Raw genomic sequence first — 22,604 nt, forward strand, 5'->3', positions numbered from 1 at the left:
ATAATCCTTGTTTTACAAGGGCCTTTTTTGAGAAGGCGTGGCTAAGATTACAGACTTTCCTTATGATAGACTGGGATACCCCGTTAACGAAAAGTATTTTAATTATAAACCACTGCGTGCCATTTTACTTGTTTTCTTTAATAAATAGTTACCGACAGTAATTATGATTGTTTTATTAAAAATGAAATTACACATTTTGCAGAGACTCCGCCTCGCTTGTTCCCGTCTTACGATTGGCCAGGACTCGACATGCTCTGATTGGTTTGCTACCTCTTCCGGGGTTTTATTTGGGGTTTTTTTTGCGCTATAGTTGTAGGTGTTAGGTAGTGGTGGGGTCGAAAGATAGGGTGCATACTTTCATCATGAGTTCTTTTATGGGGCGCATGAAGGAGTATCCAGCCATTTCAATCGATAGGTTTGATAGGGAAAACCTCAGTGCCAGGGCTTACTTCTTATCCCACTGCCACAAAGGTGAGCACTGCATGTACATGCGTGTCTGCTGGGTTCTGCACCAGGGGGATAGGAACTCCTGCTTCTTTCTTTACTTTGTATGGGGTGAATGCATTTCAGCCAAATAGCGGTGTTTAGCGGGCAGTATAAACGATATACAACTGGTCTAAACTCTAGGAAAATAAATGTAACTTATGCTGAAAATACATTCTGTGTATTTAATTCGGAAATTTTGTTTATACAGAGGAATAATGGAGAAGTGTTGCTTTCACGTTATCTTCCCATTAATGATCTAATGTGATACTGGTCTTGGTTTAAACAACCCCTTCTTTTACCCTTTGCTGTGACTGTTTAACTTTACAGATAAGCATAAGTCCATTAGGCATGGAATTTGTGTTTAGTTCTAGAAATACTTATTCCTTTTAAATTTAAAAAAAAAAATTATGTTCCGAACAACCCCTATTTATTGAAAGGATGTTTAACAAAAGAATATACTACCACTTAAAACCACAACACCTAGCATGTACGATAGTATCCTAGGGAAGTGTTTGTAGTTCAGTACATGCTAGAGGGCACAATTTGGAGGTAATGCTACATAGATTTGCTAAGATTGAGAGCAACTGCAGAATTTGTAATTTAGAATATTTAGAAAACCTCCTATTTTCATGAGAAGCTCATACTAAATTTCCATCTTGTGCTCATGCGCTAAGATTACTGCAAATACTTAGATACAGTAAGTAAAATTATATTTCAAAGTGGTCCAGTGTCCTGCAGTGGCATGCTGTAGCACCATAATAAACACCTACCAATGTTTTGCTGAACAATATTGTGTTATTACTGCACTGTGAGGTGCTCAGTAACAACTTGTTTCTTGTAAACTTGTAAAATTTGAATACTATTTTTGTATTATAGCTTAACATGTTGAATCTGCTCACTGACTTTGTAATTGTTGGCCTTTACAGAAAGAAAGTTTTGGCTCAAACCTTCCTTGCCATGTGAGCAGGGATCATCAGCTCACATTGTCTCATGTACATGAGAGGACACAATAGTAATGAGCTGTTATGTATATATAAGCATCCCTCAACATAGTAGTAATGACATACTGTGCATTTATCCCTCCCAAAATTGGTTATAAGCTTTTTGTCAATTTCATTTCTTTTTATAGATCACATGAAGGGACTGAGGGCTCCATTTCTGAAACGAAGACTGCAGAATAGGTGTGTCCTTTATACAATAAGGGGCATATTTAATATGCTGTGTAAAACGAATTAGCCGAAAAAACAGCATAAAAAGCTGTGTAAAATAAACGGAGAAGATCGATGTCCAAATGCCAGATTTTACGCCATTATTTGACGTAAGTTCCGGCAGACGAAAAAACGTGTAAAAAATTACGCTGATTTTATGCCGGTTTTTACACGGTGAAGCCTGGCGATGTTTGCCAAATTTTCTTGCCGTTTTTAACACAGCATAATAAATATGCCTTTTGGTTTTTTGTTTTTCAAGAGGGAATAACTTAAAAAATATTATTTTGTTTTATGATCATGAAGTAAAGATTTCTCTTAATAAAAACATTGATCAAAATTGCATTGCTTTATTTTTATAGCCTTAAGGTTCATCTGTACTGTTCCCCAGTCACTAAAGAACTTCTTCTGACAAATCCAAAGTATGCATTTTGGGAAAATCGTATGGTAAGTTTTTTCTCTTTCTATTTAAATCTGTTAACCTAAAAATATAATTATAGCAGTACATTTACATACACCAGTGCTAATGATATTTTTACCTAATTTAAGTGTTGATTTGCATAACTTTCAGATAGGCTTAGGATTCATTAAAAGGGTTGTTTAGCTTTAGGGTGAAGACACATGATAATTACTGATAATTGTCTGTGTGTGTGTTTTAGCAGAGGCAATTCTCAGTATTGTCTATGGCAGGCTATGTTCTGGCGCTTAGTAGGTGTGAAAAAGTAGCTGCTACTAGTAGCTCCGTGTGTCTCCACCCTTGAATTAACTTTTAGTATGATGTACACAATAATATTCTAAGACAATTTGCAATTGGTTTTCATTCCAGTTTGGAGCAGCTATCTAGATGCTAGGGTCTTGTTTACCTTAGCACCTAGGCAGTGGTTTGATGAGAAACTGGAATATGAATAGGAGGGGACCTGAAAAGAAATATAAGTAATGCAAACTAACAATAATAATAAAATTGTAAGCTCACGGAGCAATAGTTTTTTTTAGCTGGATGATCATTTACTGATAATTGTCTCTGTGTGTGTGCTCACGGAGCAATAGTTTTTTTAGCTGGAAAGATGTAGAAGACAAAACTATAACAAATACCCAAACTATAACTAAGTCATAATAAGAAAGCTGCACTTCCTTGTCAAAAGTGAGCTGTATGTCAGCTCACACTTTTATGTAAAAATGTAATAATACAGAGATAATTAGTAATCCCTTCATACTTTTCAATTTAAGGGGTAGGAAAATAAATATAAATAATCTACATATTTTTTTTTTTTTTTAAAAAAGCAGGTTTCAAACTGACTACAGTACTTTGAAATGGTTAGCCTCTTAAAGATCACAAGAATGCATTGTTACGAAGAGTTTCTCATGTCTGCTGGATGAAATGTGTAAAGAAAGATTTGTGTATTAAGTCACGTTTATTTCTACCACCCAGATATCTATTGAGATTGACACTCCAACTCAGATTTCTTTGGTTGATGAAGCTACAGGTTATGTAAGTAGTAGAAAAGTTTGTTTTATATAGTTCATGGAAGTTTGGATATTGCCCCCATTCTTCACAGGTTATTTTTTCTTTCAAGTTTGCTGTTTGCCTGTCTCTTTACCTGTCATTGGCTTGCAGTCTACTGCCACTGTATATGCTTTTGGGCTAGTTGGAGAGTTTTGTTCTGGGAGCTGTAAAACGATCATTGAGGCACGGGGATACTGCTTACAAAACAATATTTGTATAGTCCAGTATGCCACAAGTGACCCCAAATGTTACACAATGTTTTTCTTGTAAGAGTTTAATATAGAGTATACTGTAACACTGAAGTGCTTTGCTCTGTATTTCAGAAAGAAGATGTTGTGGTCACACTTCTACCTGCAGGTCACTGTCCAGGATCAGTAATGTATGACCTCCATGCCAATAAACTAGAGAGTGTTCAGAAAAAGACAGACACTTAAGCAGACACTTAACTTATAAACCTGTAAAAGAGGAGGGGCTATTATCAAAGCTCTGAATTTGTTATCTGCTTACTGCAGTAGAGAATAATCAGTGGATGTATGAGGTAGCCCATGGGTACTCAAGAAACTGCAGCTTTTGTTGCAGGATTGTTTTATGCCAAATCAAAATGGTGATGCAGCATAGTTTAAAGGGTGGGGGCACACTATTGGGAAATTTTCCATTCAGAAGACATAACAGAACTAAAGCTCACTCCACATGCCCAGATATACACCTCCAAGAAGTGTTTCTACAGACCATCCTGCTGGTTGCACTCAGTCTGCCTAATGAGAAGGTGCATTTGGTCTGCCAATGCACCTTCTCATTAGGAGAAGCTGAAGTTCCTCCTACCTTTGTCAGATCCATTCACAGCATTGTTCCAAAAGCATGGTACAGTTGTATCCTGGCCATCCACATGGATGACCTGCAAGCCACGTGTTTGGATACCAAAGTTTGTTCAGTGTATTGCCATCTCTTAAGGTAGAAAGCTCAACTTCCAGTGTATAGCTATCTCTTAAGCTAGAAAGCTTAACTTCCACAAAAAATGACTGCATATCATTTTGTTAGTATTTCATTGCAATCTTGTGTCTAAGAATGAAGAATTGATGGTGGGCACTGGAATTTTAGTACAAATTACAAATTGTCTTTTTTTCCAGTTTTAGAACCAACTTTCTTTGGTTCTGCAGCTTTCCAATTTGGAATTTTAACTGGTATCTGGTTCCAATGCCTTACTAAACATTACCGTCACAGCCTAATTGTATTAGTTCACCTACTTGCTTATTATTCAGTGTTTAAATTATGTTATGTTTTGCATCCATTCATCATTTTCTAAAGTAAGAAGCTAGGTTACTTGGGATGTTTGACATGCTTGGTGCTGGTTTCTTTCTCTGGAAACTTAGATGGTTTAATATCCATTTCTGATCAGCAATCTGTTTTCTAGGTTTTTGTTTCAAGGAAACAGTGGCACAGTTCTCTATACAGGAGATTTTCGGCTGGCAAAAGGAGAAGTGGCGCGAATGGAGCTTCTACATTCAGGAAACAGGTGCTCAGAAAATATAGGGGCTACAGACAAACTATTTGCATATGGGTTTTCTCTGCAAACATATTTGTGTTAACCCCTTGGTTTGTGTACCTTCACTGCAAGCTAATGTTCTCTTTATACACTAAATTCAGGATAAGGAACTAAAAAGTCTTAATTAAAAACACCATTTTGTATCTTTTTCTTTTTTCATCATGTAAGATAGTTGATGTATGAGGGATGAGAATATATTTTCACTTTATTTTTATTTTTAATAGAGTGAAAGACATTGAGAGTGTTTATTTGGATACTACATTCTGTGACCCTAAATATTATCAGATTCCAAGCAGGGTAAGTCTGTTTTAGGTTCCATTAATAAAACCAGTTCATTTAACAATTTAAAATCAGTCTCTGTTAAACCAAGTGCTAAATTGCTAAGTGTTCTTTTAAAAAAACAATATCAATGCTGGCCCAGAGCTTGGTTTAACAGCTGCTTTGAGGATAAAGTAGAATTCACAAAATTTGAATATGAATTCGTTTACTTTTGGTTTATTACCTGTAGTATAGTCACTCATTTGTGATTCGCAAGCTCTGTCTTTCTTAAGCAGGAGAAAAATAGAATTGCTAAACCACTTTTTTGTCAACACCCAGGGTAGTATCTCAAACAACTTATTTCAGCATGTGAAAAAAGGCAAAAGCCTTTCCCAACCCTCAACAATGAATCCAATGGAAATACCCTTATACATGAGAGAGGGCGATCTTATTCAGGTCTAATGTCCTATTTGAATATAAAGTTAACCCCAGTTTTAAAGTAGGGCTTCTATTATTTTGAAATTAAAATATAACAAATATTATATGAATGTGTATACAGCCTTTTCAGATTGTGTTTCTTTGTTAATTGCAACTTATAATGGACTATAGCATAATATTGTGCTTAATGTTCAGGCAAGGAGGGAAATTTTACAATATAACAAACATACTGTAACTGCTTCATTGGTCAGCTGAAAGGGTAACAGATTTCATTTTTATTAAGCACAAACCAGTTGAAGGACTTCTTACAGTTTTTCCTTTACCATAAAGTCGACATATTTGAGTTTAAACTTAGGCTTTTCCTGTCACATTTTTATAATCTGCAGCACTTGTCAACTAGCTAATGCCCAATAACCAAAAGGTTAATAGACATTTTAAGCATATTGTAATTTGTCTTAATTGCTTATTTAAACCTCCAACCTAATATTTGGAAATTATTGCTGTTCAAGGAATTTCATAGCACATTAAGTTGATGTCAGGTTTGATGTCAGACATCTCATAGCACATTCAGTTGATGTCAGGTTTAAATGTAGGCTATGACTAATACATTGCCAACTTTTTCCCAGGTGATTTACAGTAAAAGAGTTTATAGTCTGTTCTTTATTTTTGTTTTGTAGGAAGAATGCTTGAGTGGAATTTTGGAGCTGGTTCGAAGTTGGATCACATTGAGTCCTTTTCACGTTGTGTGGCTCAACTGTAAAGCAGCTTACGGCTATGAGTATTTATTCACAAACCTTAGTGAGGAATTTGGAGCAAAGGTCATTCTTTTCTGCAGTAGACTATTAATTGGGAATTAATTTGAATTCTCAATATTAATATTTGTTAGATGCAACATTTGGATTTTTTTGTTAATATTAAACAGATGTATATCCAGAACATAATCTTGCCCAGAACCTCTTGACTGATTCAGTTTATTATTTGTCCCATATAAGATTTGCTTGCTCGCCAACTTTACCAAATGAGTAGATTTTCTAGTGTGTGGTAAGCTTATGTACCGTTAGACATCTGCTATGAGCTTTTTATATCTGAAAAACATAGATATCATTCTATAAATTATAGGGCTCTCCCATTAACCAAAAAAAACATATTTCATTTGGTTTAGACTGGAACAAAGCAATAAGCATGTAACTTTTTTAACATTGGTGTCAAGCTTTATTTGTTAAATCACTGAATTCCTTTTTTTTCATGTGTACTTAAAGAGTAATATCTGTTTCTGTATTTAGGTCCATGTGAATAAGTTAGACATGTTTAAAAACATGCCTGAAATCCTGTCTCATATAACAACTGATCGCCGGACACAGATACATGCCTGCCGACATCCTGTGGTAATTATCAATTATGGCATATAATGTTCTTTATAGTAATATATTACAGTCATAAGTGAAAAAGCAGATGTTACTTTGGTCTGTAGCAGTATACACAATAAACAGGGCTTGCTTAGGTCATGCTGTTTACTTATTTAAATGAAATTCTGTAGTTTTTTTGTTATTTGCTGTATTAAATAGGCTAGATCTAGAACAATGAAAATAAAGACACTTTCACCTTACATTTTTTTAACTCTCTTTTTCAGTTAAACTTCAATTGTGTGAGCAAGTGAAGGTATAGCTTCTATTTATAATGAACTTATGCTTATATAAAGGTCTCACAAACAGGTTGCAATTAGTGGAAAGGAATTTCTGACTGGGAGGGTTGTCACCCCCGAAATGCTGTCTTTGCTTCACAAGTTATGTCTGTGGCTCCATATATTGGTTAAATGCCTCTTGAGAAAGTGTTTGCCATTCCTATCTGCATGTCTTTAGTGCTGGGGCACACTGTCTCCCCACTATTCCTATAGCCTAATATAATATAATCCAAAAGAGTGAGGAAAAAATTGGGTGCACACAGTATCACGTGCTTCTGTAACCTCTCCTATAGCTGGTATCCTATTTTAAGAGCAAATACATTAAATGTACCACTATTTTGCAGAAATTAGAAAACACAACTCCAAGAATTCTATTCCACTGCTTTCATTTCACTATGGTTATCTGCTTTCAGAAATGCAAGCATATTCTGAGCTCTCATGCATGCTCCTGAGCACTAATACATTATTATTTTTTTTTTTTAATATGTGCTGTCTTTCTAATTACTATTTTTACTCTTCTATCTTGCACACATAAAAAGATATTTGCATGCATTCTTCATGCATCACTTTGTGAAACAACTGCTTGTTTCACTAATGCCAAAGGGAGACTATAAGCTGCTATTTGTGGTTGACTAGAAACAAGCAACATTGTTTCAATGCTGATTATCTGTTTTTCTTAGGAGACCTATATTAAATCTGGCAGTTGGATATCCAGATATATATATATATATATATATATATATGCTTCATTTTAATTATGGTTTTGAAGGAAGAAATCTGACATTATTGGAGGAGTCCCTGGAGTCCCTAATCACCAGTTGGTCCCATTTTTGGGTCCAAACCCAAAATTAAGAATTTATTAAGAATCCCTGCTTTAGAAAGAACTAAACCTTTTTATATCCAGTCACAAGTAGTATCTGGGATTCCTATAATTTAAGCAAACTCCTATTGACAGTATTATGTTATTCCAAATTCTTTCTAATCAAGATAGTTACGAATTATAGATTGTTTTACTAGTAACAGTTTAACACCTCTCTTTTTAAAGAATGAAGAGTTCACACGAGCAAATAGGATGCCCTGTGGCATGTTCTCAGATGATGGCATCCCATTACATGTAATCAGTATTAAACCATCCACTATTTGGTTTGGGGAGAGGACCAGGAGGACCAATGTGATAGTAAGGTATGTTCTTTTAAAAGAGTACGCTTAGAAATTGCAAAGAAAAAAAATTGTCTATTGGATGTGACTCTTGCTATGATTTTTTTATTTGTATATGTTAAACCAAGATTAAGCATATCCTGTAATCTTAGCACTTGTATGGTGTTAGAAGGGACAAACATACCTATTCTAAACAGAATGTTCTTTAGAGCTATACAGTGGAATATTCTAGTACGTGGAATGATAGTGGAGATCCTGAAGCACAACATTTTGCAAAACTTTTGTTTTTGACATAGCAGTACTACTTTGTGTTTCAGATCATTGTCCAGCTATAAAATTACCTTTCTCCTAAGGTTCAGGGACAAAAACGTCTTCTGCATTAAGCTTTTTTTTTTTAATTTAAGTTCTTCAATATTAGCTTAACTATAGAACTAGGATCATCACATATGATTGTGATATTCCTTTAGTATATGATTTTGTACACCTGTAGTATACCTGGTGGTATTCAGTAACATATTCAGCAACAGAAACTTATGTAACAAACACAACAAAGGAAAAACTTGACTAAATGAGGGATGCTATACTGTAAAGAAAAAACATAGTTCACTTTTATATAATAAGGAATATTATCAGTAGTTAACATCCCATCATTCTTAGGATCAGGTGTAAAATACTAGGCATGCCAAGCTGCCTTCTGTTGGTTATTGGTTATTTTTAGATAGGAGTGATTGCTGGGCCACAGTGATGAAGATTTCTCAACTTGCTGATTTTTAATTGGAAACACTGGCTATGCTAATTAGCTATGATTTATTTGTATTGATACAGCATGAAAGAGACAACAGGAATAATGATTGTACATACTATTGTATGAAGGTAGAGTGTATGATGAATTTCACATAATCCAATCATAGGCGTCACCCTTCATCTGGTTCTCAAGATGCTAATAATTTCATGAGTGGCGTACTCTAAAAGAACCCACAGAGAGCACAACTCTGCCATGACCCACATTCACTTACAATTCAGTTCCCCTGACAGGTGCATAACTAAAAACATTCCTTCAGCATTTCTCCTTTTCCAAACGACCTGCATCTCTCACTTGCCCCCAACCCAGTGTATGAGGATACAGTGCAAGAGGAATAAGATACAAGCCATGCATTTTGTTTTGATTGGGCACTGAAATGAAAACACTGAATTTGTTTTTTTGTTTCTCTAGGAAGAACACTGCTTTGTAAGTGCATGTCCTAAATGAATGTTGGTGTGCACCCTTTGTTTAGTAGTTTTTTTTTTTAGGCATTGACTTGACTTGCAAGTTGAAGCTGCATGCTGTCACTTGGCGTGTGCCTTTGTATGTGGCTATTGCTAGCATCTTGTATCTGTACAAGTAATGCATTTAACATATCTATTCTTGTAAACAGAATTGCTTTCTAAATACTAATGGGGGTTATATAATGAGACACTGTTTGCCCAGGTGCAGTAAACTATAGAACTAATAAGAAAGTAGAATTTTCTCATCACCAGGTCACTGCACCTGGGCAAAATTAGTGACATATATTAAATATGGGGGTTAGAGTATTATTGGATAAGGGCATTTAATTATTTTGTCACTATCACAATATCATATTTTATAGAATTAAGTGTTTGGAGAAAGGGAATAGTGTTTGTGGAGTCAGTAATATAATATTTAATCTCCACCATTTCTCTGCAGGAATGGACACTGTCATATCAGTGCATTATTGCTCTGGCATTATAAAGTGTTAACACTAGAAACATTTGGTTATAGGCCCACAAAGAGGCACTTAATTCGACACATCCGCAGGGGGGCTGTGCAAAAGTAATATCCATATCTGCCTCCAGAGACAATTCAGAGTCACACCATTTGGGCAAGGAAGCTGGACCAGCAAGTTCTTTTGAATTGTGGATCAAAGGAAGGAGCTATGAACCTAGAGATGCAGGGGGGACAGTTTTGAAAAATAGAATGATTATAGGAAAGGATCCATATCTCCTATGACATAGAGTTCACCTCATCATAAATCATATATTGGCTATGAGTAGATAACACGCTTTCTAATGATACCAAACAGGGCCAGCCTATACCCACCAGTTGCCCAGGTTTCCAACCATTTTTGTGACACTCCTGTGCTGGATATATTCTTGCAAACTAAAAGAAACTATCATGGTGCATTTCTTCTATGTCTATCACCTTAAAGGCCAAGATGAATGCCCATAAATGCATTCTGAGAGACAACTTAATCATACACAAGGCGGATAATAAAAATGATATGACATCTCTCCAAAGAGAGTGCCACAATTTTGTTACATATGTGCCAAGACACACTAAAGTAAAGCTTGTTGGGCATCAGTGCAAGAATCCATTGCAACCAATCAGGCACTTGCTTTTATTAAGGTAGTTGCTATAATTGTAAAAAGATTCAGACTGTTTTATTAGTGATAACTGTGATTGTGCCATGTTGCACATGTAATTACAACCAGAGAATAATTTCAATTAAAAAAAGAACACAGTGCAAAGTTTTTTGCACACCATTGGGACTGAGTGATGGAATCAATATAAAATAAATGTAGGAATTTCTATATCCGCAAGTCTGCTTATTGGGTATAATAGATGACCTTGTCCCAAAAACTACTAGATGAGATCTGTGAAGCTGTTTCCTATTCTGCACTAGGAAAACATAACTTATAAAACTGATGGTATGAGGCACAAGCTTGATCTTATATGCAACAACCTACCCATTATACAACTAACTTACCTAGACAGAGGTTGTTCTGACAAGTATGAAAGTACAGGGTAGAAATCACCTTAGTAATCACATGCCAATCAGGCTTTTGATGTACTAAGTGCCATAAATTGTACGTTACATATTGTACCTCTGTAAACTTACAGGGAAAATGATTTATGTGAGTGATTTCATATACTGTACTTAGTATGCATTTTTAAAGATCCTTCATCATTTACATTCTGATCACTGAAATAAAAATATAATGCTTTCTAATGTCAAATACTTAGACTTGGTGATATTGGGCTAATTCGTATTGAATTAGAACAGCAAGTATAGGCACAGTCTGTTCGGGGGCAGCATCAATGCAGCTGATGCGGCCCCCGATCCGACGGAAAAATCAAACCTGCCTGATCGACATCTGCCCGATTTAAGGCCAGATGTCGGTTGGGCAGGTCCGTCGTTCCTGCCCATACACAGGCAGATAAGCTGTCGAAGCGGTCTATAGGACCAATACTGACAGCTAGAATCAGCCTGTGTATGGCCACCTGAAGTTCATTTTTTAGTATTACTCTTCCTTTAAGAACGTATTTTCATTCTTGTTTTTTTTATGTCCAGGACTGGAGAGAGTTCCTATCGTGCTTGTTTTTCTTTCCATTCATCATATAGTGAGGTAAAGTACCAGCATGATATTTATGGAACTACTTCAGGTTCCACTGGGATGAGGGAAGCTAAATTACACTTTCTGGTACACTTTCTGTTATTAATATATATTGGAATGTATGAGCATCACTTTACAGTATAATATGGATGAAGAACATTTTTAGAACAGCATTGTTAGTGACCTGTCTATATGGAGCTATTTTGTGGGAATGGCTTATCTCATGCCAATAGTAAGGTATACTTCTAATCATTCCTTTGAAATAAGTGTGGAATAAATGGTAAGGACACAAAATATTTGTATATCTAATGGAAAATAAAAATGTTCTACACTGATGTCAATTTAACCAAAATTTAATTTGTAGCACAAAAAATACTGCAGTCTCATATAGGATCATCAAGGTGCCCACTATAAAATGTCATTTCCTGTATAAATTAATGTTCATAATAGTAACCTCATACATCAATAATCCTCCATGTAGAAAGGCTGAGTTATGAGTCATCTCTCATTTCATTTTCTTGCTTTTTAATAAATGTCTATTTTTAACCTAGATTAAAGATTTTCTGGGATACATCAAGCCCATGAATGTTTATGCTAATGTTATTCCTATGGGGAAATCAATAGAACATGTCGAAAAAATGTGAGTATTTTGAAAGGACAAATGCTATTTGTAATCTAGTTGTGTTCTGTGACCTAGCCAATACAGTTTATAAGGGCAGGTATGCATGCATGTATTTTTATAATGCCACAAAATATGCAAGTCAGCATGTACACTACAGGGTACAAATCAAACACAGTGGGCTTTAATACTAGTTTTTACTGAAGCAGCGCACTGAACCCTCCCACTCTTTAGATCAAATGTATCACTCACTAGTCATTTTGTAGGCAGTATCGTATCATTTGTTAGTTGGCTTACTTCCTTTGTTTGTTGGCTTACTTCCTGAGGAGAGGGTGACTGTTTGGGGAGGTACAGCTAGTGGACCTGTGGTACTAACTTCCCAGGAGTATTGGGCTGGCAAAGGTTGGGAAAAACAAAATGACAGAGAAATACATTTTTTAAAATGATAAACTATAAACATATTAAGGCTAAAAATAAAGCAATTTGGAGATGGATATATAATTAGTATGCATGTTAACGGCACCAAAGGGTTTTTTCATTTTTTTGTTGTGAAGTGAGCCCACTGAGTTTGGGGATTCTGTTTAATGAAGCATTCCAGTGGTTTATGTCTAAATGTAATGGCAGTTAAACACAGTATTTGTCTATTTTCCTTTTACTTTCTGCACCTTATATTACAGTTATGGTCGGTTCTACCCCTGGAATAAGTTGATAGTGAATGATCGTTTGCTTTGTTATGCAGAAGTATATATAAATCCTGTTTTCCAGACATGTAAAACATTTATTATAAGCTCTCTGTTACTTTACAGCTTAAAACCTCTATGTAGGTCTTATTCTGACAGTTCAGTGATAACGTATAAGCCACTTGGAGCCCTGAAGCGAGTGAGATGTGTGGATTCTCAAGACACAGGTAAGTGCATGGCGATTATGCTTCATATGATGTCCCAGAGAATAACACCCTTACATCCTTTCAAACCAATGTCCAATGTCTCTTATTGGGTCAGGTTTTATTTTTTTTCACGATTCAAAATTTTCTTTTTGTGCTAAAAAAAAAAACTCGAATTGGAACACAAAAGCTTGCAAGTTTCTATAGAAGTCAATGGGTGTTGTCTTAGGCAAAGTCAGGCCATAATATCAAACATGAATTTGTTGAGTTTGTGTTTTGAATTTTTTATTCAAATAAGTTTTCCTTATTAATGAATAAGCGAGAATTCAGTTTGCTAGTTTATTCAATTTAGGAAAACAAACTTGAATTCACAAACTTGAAAATTGATAAATAAGCCCATAAATGTGACTGTTTCCTTAATACAACTTAAACAGCAGATTTAATTAAGTATTTTATCCCACAGATAAAAGCTGTATTGATGCTTTATTTGATGACTATCCATTGACTCATGTGAGGAACAAGATTTCCCGAGATCTCCACTGGAGCTCAGAACACTGTGGTCATGCTTTATCCTCGGCCCACAGAGAGAATGTCAGACCCGCAAGTAACCCTGTTGATATATATGTAAACACAGTCTTGCCCATAGACTATATGGACTGTGAAGAATCTAATGGAGAGGATGAGGAGGAGGAGGAAGAAATTACTGAAGAAGGGTCTTCTGAAATAATAGAAGCTACACAAGTTGAAACACTTGAGACCGCATGCAGAAACTTAAAACAAGCCACGACTAATGCAGAGGAAAATGTTGTGCCTGATTGGAGTTCCTTCTTCAGCCCACACATCTTGGGAAAGGTTGATGTCTCAAATACAGATGAACATATTCCAGCTTCTAAGGAAGGAACGTGTTCCCACTCGCCAAAACTGTTTAGTGATTCTGACGATGATTCTACTCATATTTCTTCCATGAATTCCTCTCAATCCACTCACATCTCTGAACAAGGTAGCCAAGGATGGGACAGTCAGGCTGACACTGTCCTGCTGTCTTCTCAGGAAAAGAGAGCTGCAGAACTGGGTGCTTCACACAGATATCCTACTCCATTATCTGCTGTTGATCAGTTGGTGATCCCTGAAGCCTCTGGAATTGATGAGTCTCTAAACAAGAGGTTTAGTGATGAAACTGCTGACCTGTCAATCACATCTCCTACTAAAATAGGAATTCATAAGGCAAAATCCACAGGTGATAGTATATTAATAAACCCTGAGCTGAAGTCAGACTCACAAAGTTCTTCTGATTTTGAAATTCCTTCTACTCCTGGAACTGAACAACCACAACCAGATAAGCTACATTATGTCTATGAGCGACTTGCAATGGGAGAGACTGTGCTGAAAGAATAAATGAACATGAATTGTTTTATATGTATTTGTAAGGGAAACAACTTAGCCAGTAAGCAGCACACCTTTAGTGCAAGATCATACCTGGGTGCCAGTGCAGGGATACAGTAGACATCTTCACAAGTAGTGACAGCACCCACAGGAATTTTCACACAAGGTAATAAAGTCAAGATTTATGAAGTTTATGAAGTCTAACTTTTACAAATGCTTGTATAGCACTCCCGATATACGGGAAAATGGCCCAGGTGCATCCAGGAGAAATGAATATCCACATGAAAAGGTGGAGCACTCATGGGACTTATGAATAGTTACATAGGGTTGAAAAAAGACCAGAGTCCATCAAGTTCAACCCATCCAAGTAAACCCAGCACGCACAACCTATACTTACCAATCTATACACTCACATACATAAACTATATATACAACCACTAGTACTAACTGTAGATATTGGTATCACAATAGCCTTGGATATTCTGCTTGTTCAAAAACTTATCCAGGCCCCTCTTAAAGGCATTAACAGAATCTGCCATTACCACATCTCTAGGAAGGGCATTCCACAACCTCTCTGCCCTGACCGTGAAAAACCACCTATGCTGGTTCAAATGGAAACTCTGTTCCTCTAATCTAAAGGGGGGGGGCTCTGGTGCGTTGATTGTTTTTATGGGGAAAAAAAAAAAGAACATCCCCGATAATCCCCTCTAATGTACTTGTACAGAGTAATCATGTCCCCTCACAAGCGCCTCTTTTCCAGAGAAAACAACCCCAACCTCGACAGTCTAACCTCATTGCTTAAATCTTCCATCCCCTTTACCAGTTTAGTTGCATGTCTCTGCACTCTCTCCAGCTCATTAATATCCTTCTTAAGGACTGGAGCCCAAAACTGCACTGCATACTCAAGGTAAGGCCTTACCAGGGACCTATAAAGAGGCAAAAATATGTCAATGCTCTTTTTTATACAAGACAGCACTTTATTTGCTTTAGTAGCCACAGAATGACACTGCCTGGAATTAGACAACTTGTTATCAACAAAAACCCCTAGATCCTTCTCCATTAAGGATACCCCCAACAAACTACCATTCAGTAGATAGTCTGCATTTATATTATTTCTACCAAAGTGCATAAATTTGCACTTGTCAACATTGAACCTCATTTTCCAGTTTGCTGCCCAGTTTTCCAATTTTGTCAAATCGCTCTGCAAAGCGGCAGCATCCTGCATGGAACTTATAGTTTTGCACAATTTAGTGTCATCAGCTAAAATAGAAACAGTACTGTCTATGCCCACCTCCAGGTCATTAATAAACAAGTTAAAAAGCAAAGGACCAAGGACTGACCCCTGCGGTACTCCACTAACCACACTGGTCCAATTAGAAAATGTTCCATTTACAACCACTCTTTGTACTCTATCCTTCAGCCAGTTCTCTATCCAATTACAAATATTATGTTCTAGGCCAATATTCCTTAATTTGATCATTAACCTTCTGTGAGGTACTGTATCAAACGCTTTAGCAAAGTCCAAGTAGATGACATCAACTGCCATTCCAGCATCGAGGTTCCTGCTCACCTCCTCATAAAAGGCGACTAAATTAGTCTGGCAAGATCTGTTACGCATAAAACCATGCTGGCACAAACTAATAGTATTGTGAACTGCAATGTATTCAAGTACCCTATCCCTTATTACCCCTTCCAAAAGTTTTCCTACTACTGATGTCAGACTAACTAACAGGCCTATAGTTTTCAGGCTGAGAGCGGGATCCCTTTTTAAATAACGGCACCACATTAGCAATTTGCCAATTCGAACTGAATTCGAAGTGAAAAAGTTTTTATTAGTTAGTTTTATTGTTTCGGTCCTGCTTAGAGGACCTTTCTCAAGATATCCCTAAGGAATCGCAGGTCTTTGTAAAAAAACAACAAATTCTTCAATAATGTACAAAAATCTACGTTTTGGCCACAATTCCGAAACACCGATTTTTGCACATTATTAAAGAATTTTTTTTTTCACCAAGACCTGCGAGTGCTGAGTCCTCTGTTTACACACACTTACGGGTACATGGTAGAAATAAATAGTATGTCTGTGGCTATAATTTTTAAACATGAATTAAGCATGAATGAATGAATTAAGCATGCATAGCATTCAATTGCCATTATAACCTAATTTATTTTTAATTGTTTTTTGTTAGTTTAGCCACAATAAAAATTAGAGCTGGCAGTTACATCATTAATTTACCCTTATAGGTTTAGCTATCAGATCAGAACCTCTGAAACCTTTTGCCATAGTTTGAGTTTTTGTAAATCCATTGTGTTTAACATTTCATTTCAGAGGTGCACATTTGTGTTGCTTTATGGAGCTGGTGACAAATGCTACCACTTTGTTGTTAAAACTTGACCTTAATGATAGCCCTGACACCATTTGACTTGGATTGCTAAGCTTATGTTTTGGAGATATTATTTTTATTTAGTCATTTTATGTGTGCAACAGGCATGGCAAGAGCCAGGCAAAACTGCAATAGTCATCCTGAAATATCTCTGTCCCCTGTGGCCAATCAAATTATTTCAGGTTTCAGAAAAATTATTAGAAGCACCAGGAGCTGGCAGCACAGCCTGTCATTTGTTTTAAGAAAATCACCCTACCACCACTGGTGACTTGGTGATTTTGATCCAGAATTATGTATCTAGTAGTTTTCTGGTCCAAAACAGACTTTCCCCAGCCTGAGAAAAATATGCCAGAAATGAACATCATAATCGATCATTACAGCTAATTTCTGTTAATAGTTGCCAGTCAGTGTATATTATGGATGTATGATCTTTATTGGCTGCACACTACTGCTCGTCTGCTGAATAGTCCATGCTAAAATTGGCCACAATACCAGGTTTTAATTACATTTCTTATATTCAAAGTGTTATCGGTGTAGATATTAAATATTTATTTTTTTATATATATATATATATATATATATATATATATATATATATATATATATATATATATATATATATATATATACTGTTTTTGAAGAAACAAATGTATTGAGACTTCATGTATTTAAAATTGGGACATATTATTTTTAACTAAATAAAATAATTTTCTATAGATCCATGCTTGTCTTCAATTTAAAACAGTCCTGCATCAGGCCCTTTAAAAAGATGCAGTCACAAAAGTGTGCAGTCCCTGCCTCTGTAATCAGTGCCACCATCAGTAATCATGGGGCTCTGTACTACTACATTTTTCCTCCCCCATGGGGAGGCTGTTCCGATTACATTTGTGTGTGGGGTTTACATGTCTTCTTCTGTTTACATGCCTTGCCTTTCTAAGATGTCAGAAAAAACATAGCTATTGGAGTGCACAGGTTTTGAGCCATTTTTCTCCAGTTTAGGTTTTCTGTTTTTAAGCAACACTTTCAGAAGCTTGTCATTTAACTTTAGGGGAGATGTCTTGAAGTCCACCCTGTACATGCACACTTTAAGCCAAAGAGTGCAGAATATAAGCAGCTATTATGTGATGTTTGTAGCAATGACTCACTATATTTTGCTGAAAAGTCAAGTTGCACACTTTAAAATTGTGGCTAATTTCTATTTTATAAAAGCTTAGCTGATACCTGCCCAATACACACATGCAGAAACCGGCAGCAGGGATTAAGGACAGTGCAGAGGTAACTGCTTCTGTGCATGCTTAGTCTCTTCACTTTATAGTGAGCCAACCTTGAGCACCAATGGCCTGGGCATGTGCAGTAGTGATTAACGCCACTGGTACTTACCAGTACTTACGTACCCACTGCCAATCTCTTCATGTGAGCTGAACCGGAATGGTTCAAGTGCTACATTTGAATTTTTAAACAAGCCATCTTTAATGATTAGGGGGCTTTGCAAAAGGTAAACATTCCTTTAAGAAGTGTTTGTGCTCAAGTGTGAAGCAGAAAAACTGGATGAGTTGGATTTGAGATTGTGTATCTATACTTTGGATGCACAAATTAATCTTTAAATTTACAGTTAATAACTACATAGCCTTGGGGAATGGATATACAGGTCCCTGGATATGGTTAGGGGGATGGAGACAGCTTTAGACTTTGCGGAGTCCAGAATACTTGTTGTAGCTGCTTCTTTGTAGCTGGAAGTCCTCTTCATATTGAACAAAATAACTGTCCCAGTTCCCGAGGTCTACTACCTATGCTATAACAAATATGGAGTAACGCTCCCCTCAGTGTTGTTTAAGGAGACTGAACCAGGACTGCAGAGATTATAAACAGCCAGATAAATACTGCTTTCAATAGCAATTACAAGTAACTTGAAAACCCACTAAAAATGTTTAATGTATATTGGGAAGTTACTGAAAAATTCTTTCATGATGCAAAAAAACAAGTTTTTGGGTGGTGGGCTCCTTTAATTAAATGGCTTTATGGGCAGCAAGTGATTATTATGTATTTATAAAACACCCACCACATATTCTGCAGCATTGTACAATAAATGGGTGTATACACGGAAGAGGGCACTGCCCTTACGAAAACGAGACCTTCTACACTAATCAATTCTGATGTGAAATCTTAACCTGAAGTTACTCTGACAATGGTCTGTTCATCCTGACAATCAGCAAGAAGGAAAAACATCAATGCTTTTAAGCTGTTTAGCCTGGCAGTTAAAGTAGACCAAGCAATCATCCAAAAGATTAACTAATATCCTTATTTATATTCTGTCAAACATTTTTAATACACTCGCACAGACTAGGACCAAATTCTGCAACAAATAAAAAACTTATACAGTTGCAAGAGTAAGTTCAATGGAAGGATAGAGGCTGCTGGATGAGCCTGCTAAAGGTAGCTAGAAAAGAGACATTTCACAATGTAGGCAGTTTGTGTGCTGGTTTGCCGCTAAGTGGCAGACTGGCTCCATAGAGTTAGCAGTTGATTAAATGAAGACAAACAGGCCATATTTGAATGACCAATGCATCTGGTCGAACAGTCATTCCCAGTAATACAACTTAGACAATTAGCCTGCTCTCAGAACACAGAAATCCCATCTGCAACTAGGACAAATATTTCAAGCAATGGACATTTGATATTAACAAATTTTAATATTTCGGAATTGATACAACAGGTAATGGAGTATTAAATTAACTACCATATATTGTATTGTACAGGTAAAATAAGTACACTTTCACTCCACTGAATGTCATTGAGTATAGGTACTGATCAAACAAAAATACATTTCAGCAAAATTTTGACCATTTGTAAGTGCAAATATTTATACACTAAGACTGATTGTGTCCAACAGGTAACTAGTGAGCAAGTAATATTTTCTATTTTTAATAAATAAATGCAAGCATCTTTTACATTCTGCTGAGATGTAACTGACAAAATAATAGTAATAAATAACACTGAGGAGCTGTTTTCACTGACCTCAAAAGTGCTGAAAAGCCATAAACCCCACACTGGTCTCCCTAATGAAGTATTGTGCTTACACTGCTACAAAGCTAAACACTTCTAGCCGAATGCCTAATTTCATTTCATTACTACTTATGCGATAACTGCCTCCCTCCACTGGTCAGAAGGGAAAAAAGGTAATATGCAGAGGATGCTGCCATGACAATGGCATTGAGTTTTCAAAAAAAAAAAAAAAAAAAACTTTGAGAAACATGTATTTTAGTTTATGAGGACTTTTAGATTTTTGAGATGTGGATATTTAAGCTGTTAGAAATAGTAAGTATTAGGAGCCTTAAGCTGTCCATACAGTGGCACACAAGGAAATTAGTCAGACACAATAAGGGCTCTGGTACACGGGGAGATTAGTCGCCCGCGGCAAAACTCCCTGCTCGCGGGCGACTAATCTCCCCGAGTTGCCTTCCCCCTGCCATCCCACCGGCGAACATGTAAGTCGCCGGCGGGATGGCAGACGCGGCGGGGCGATTTCGGGAAATCGCCGAAAAAGCCTCGCAAGTCTTTTTCGGCGATTTGCGCGAAATCGCGCCGCCGCGTCTGCCATCCCGCCGGCGACTTACATGTTCGCCGGTGGGATGGCAGGGGGAAGGCAACTCGGGGAGATTAGTCGCCCACGAGCAGGGAGTTTTGCCGCAGGCGACTAATCTCCCCGTGTACCAGAGCCCTAAATCTTCACTATGACGGGCGACTAATCTCCCCAACATGTCATTCCACTGCCAAGAATTTAAATCGCCGGTGGGATGGCGTACATGTTGCTTTGGTTTCCCAAAGTTGCCTTGCAAGGAAACTTTGGGCGACTTTAAAAAAAAAAACAAAAAAAAACGAAGCAATGTGTATGCCATCCCACCAGCAATTTACATCCTTGCCGGTGGAATGACATATTGGTGAGATAAGTCGCTCGCAACAGTGAAGATTTATTACGGGCGACTAATCTTCCCGTGTGCCACTGCCCTAAGAGTTTTTAAAAGATCTTTTTGTTATCGTAGGACCAAGTTTATCTTGAAACAGTTGTTTACCCATCAGCGAAAATGACCATTTCAAGCAATATAGTCTAGTTAGCTAGGGAAACTACCTGCTTGGCCCTGCAAACAATTGGACAATGGGCAAATTTCATTGTGTTATGACAAAAATGAAAAATCACTAGATGTGCGATCATTCGGTGCCCACTAACCTAAGGATAATTTGACATATTTGTCGGATTGCACTAAAATTGGTCATTAGGGAGAGAAAAATGTTAAAGGAACAGTAACACCTAAAAACAAAAATGTATCAAAGAAAATGTATAATGTATAATGTACTGCTGCCCTTCACTGATAAAGTTATGTGTGCTTCAGAAACACTTCTATAGTCTATATAAATACCCTGCTCTGTAGCCACGAGGGCAGCCATTCGAAAGAAGAATGGTACAGGTTGCATAGCGGATAACAAATAAACTCTGTGTAATACAATGGTGTTTATCAGTTATGTAACCTGTGCCTTTTCTCTTTTTTTCAGCTTGAATGGCTACCACCATGGCAACAAAACAGCTTATTTATATAAACTATAGTAGTATTCCTGAAGCAAATACACCAGTTTTACCAGTGGAGGGAAACAGTACATTATATTTTAAGTACTTTAAAACACTTTCATTGTTTTGGTGTTGCTGTTCCTTTAACACATATGGCCAGCTTTAAACATTTAGTTTTGCTGAGTTCAGCATATATGTCACAAAACGCACGTTCAAGTGCATATATGTTGTTTGAAATTTTGATGCACCATATTACGTAAAAAAAAAAAAAAAAAACAATGCAACTGTGCTAAAGTACTTAAGCAAACGGAGTCCATGTTATTCTGCCAAAAGCCCTCAGACCTGCATGTTAGTACAGATTTGTTTATGTTTTTGCAACATGGTTTGATGCATATTCAAAATACAATATTAAACTGCACTTGCACACAATGGGGGTTATATAATAAAAAGTACTAATTTTGCCCAGAGCAGTAGGCCATAGCAACCAATCAGCAGGTAGAATTTACTTGTCACCTGTTTAAAAGCAAACATCCTATTGGCTGATATGGGTTACTGCTCCTGAGCAAACATAATGCCTTTTATCACATATGGGGGAAAATATGTTTTGATGTGGTTAGGAGGCATTTCAGTAGATATACATTGCAATGCCTGTGTGCAAGGACCTTGTGAATAACAGGTATGTGTACCCAATGCAAATATCACAAGATTACATTCAAAGTGTTAACTTATATATGGGGTAAAAGACATTAACACTTAAAGGAACAGTAACACCAAAAAATGAAAGTGTATAAAAGTAACTAAAATATAATGTGCTGCTGCCCTGCACTGGTAAAAGTTGTGTGTTTACTTCAGAAATTCTACTATAATTTATATAAATAAGCTGCTATGTAGCCATGGAGGCAGCCATTCAAAGGAGAAAAGGCACAGGCACATAGCAGATAACAGATAAAACACTATTGTATTCTACAGAAGTTATCTGCTATGTAACCTGTGCCTTTTCTCCTTTTTTCCAGCTTGAATGGCTGCCCCCGTGGCTACACAGCAGCTTATTATATCAATTATAGTAGTGTTACTGTAGCAAACACACCAGTTTTACCAGTGCAGGGCAACA

The 22,604-nt window shown here is 36.7% G+C and overlaps 1 protein-coding gene across 1 annotated transcript; it reads left to right on the plus strand.

The window, feature by feature from the left end:
• Positions 1–259: 259 nt before the first annotated feature.
• On the plus strand, positions 260–14,745 carry dclre1c (DNA cross-link repair 1C). Its single transcript, XM_002935252.5, has 14 exons — positions 260–471; positions 1,616–1,667; positions 2,054–2,138; positions 3,121–3,180; positions 3,519–3,574; positions 4,607–4,708; positions 4,963–5,035; positions 6,112–6,252; positions 6,718–6,819; positions 8,161–8,297; positions 11,624–11,678; positions 12,218–12,306; positions 13,092–13,192; positions 13,632–14,745. Exons 1-14 carry the CDS (start codon positions 363–365, stop codon positions 14,561–14,563), a joined length of 2,094 nt encoding a protein of 697 aa, XP_002935298.1. The 5' UTR covers positions 260–362; the 3' UTR covers positions 14,564–14,745.
• The last annotated feature ends 7,859 nt before the right edge of the window (positions 14,746–22,604 follow it).

Source organism: Xenopus tropicalis, chromosome 3 (assembly GCF_000004195.4).
Source record: "Xenopus tropicalis strain Nigerian chromosome 3, UCB_Xtro_10.0, whole genome shotgun sequence".
In the NCBI taxonomy this organism is placed as follows: Eukaryota; Metazoa; Chordata; class Amphibia; order Anura; family Pipidae; genus Xenopus; species Xenopus tropicalis.

Bases quoted from the DNA above. Each gene is read 5' to 3' on its own strand.
- dclre1c (XM_002935252.5), top strand. From the start codon at position 363: ATGAGTTCTTTTATGGGGCGCATGAAGGAGTATCCAGCCATTTCAATC. The intron at 4,709-4,962 runs GTGCTCAGAAAA...TATTTTTAATAG, and splicing joins CTTCTACATTCAGGAAACAG to AGTGAAAGACATTGAGAGTG. The intron at 12,307-13,091 runs GTGAGTATTTTG...GTTACTTTACAG, and splicing joins ATAGAACATGTCGAAAAAAT to CTTAAAACCTCTATGTAGGT.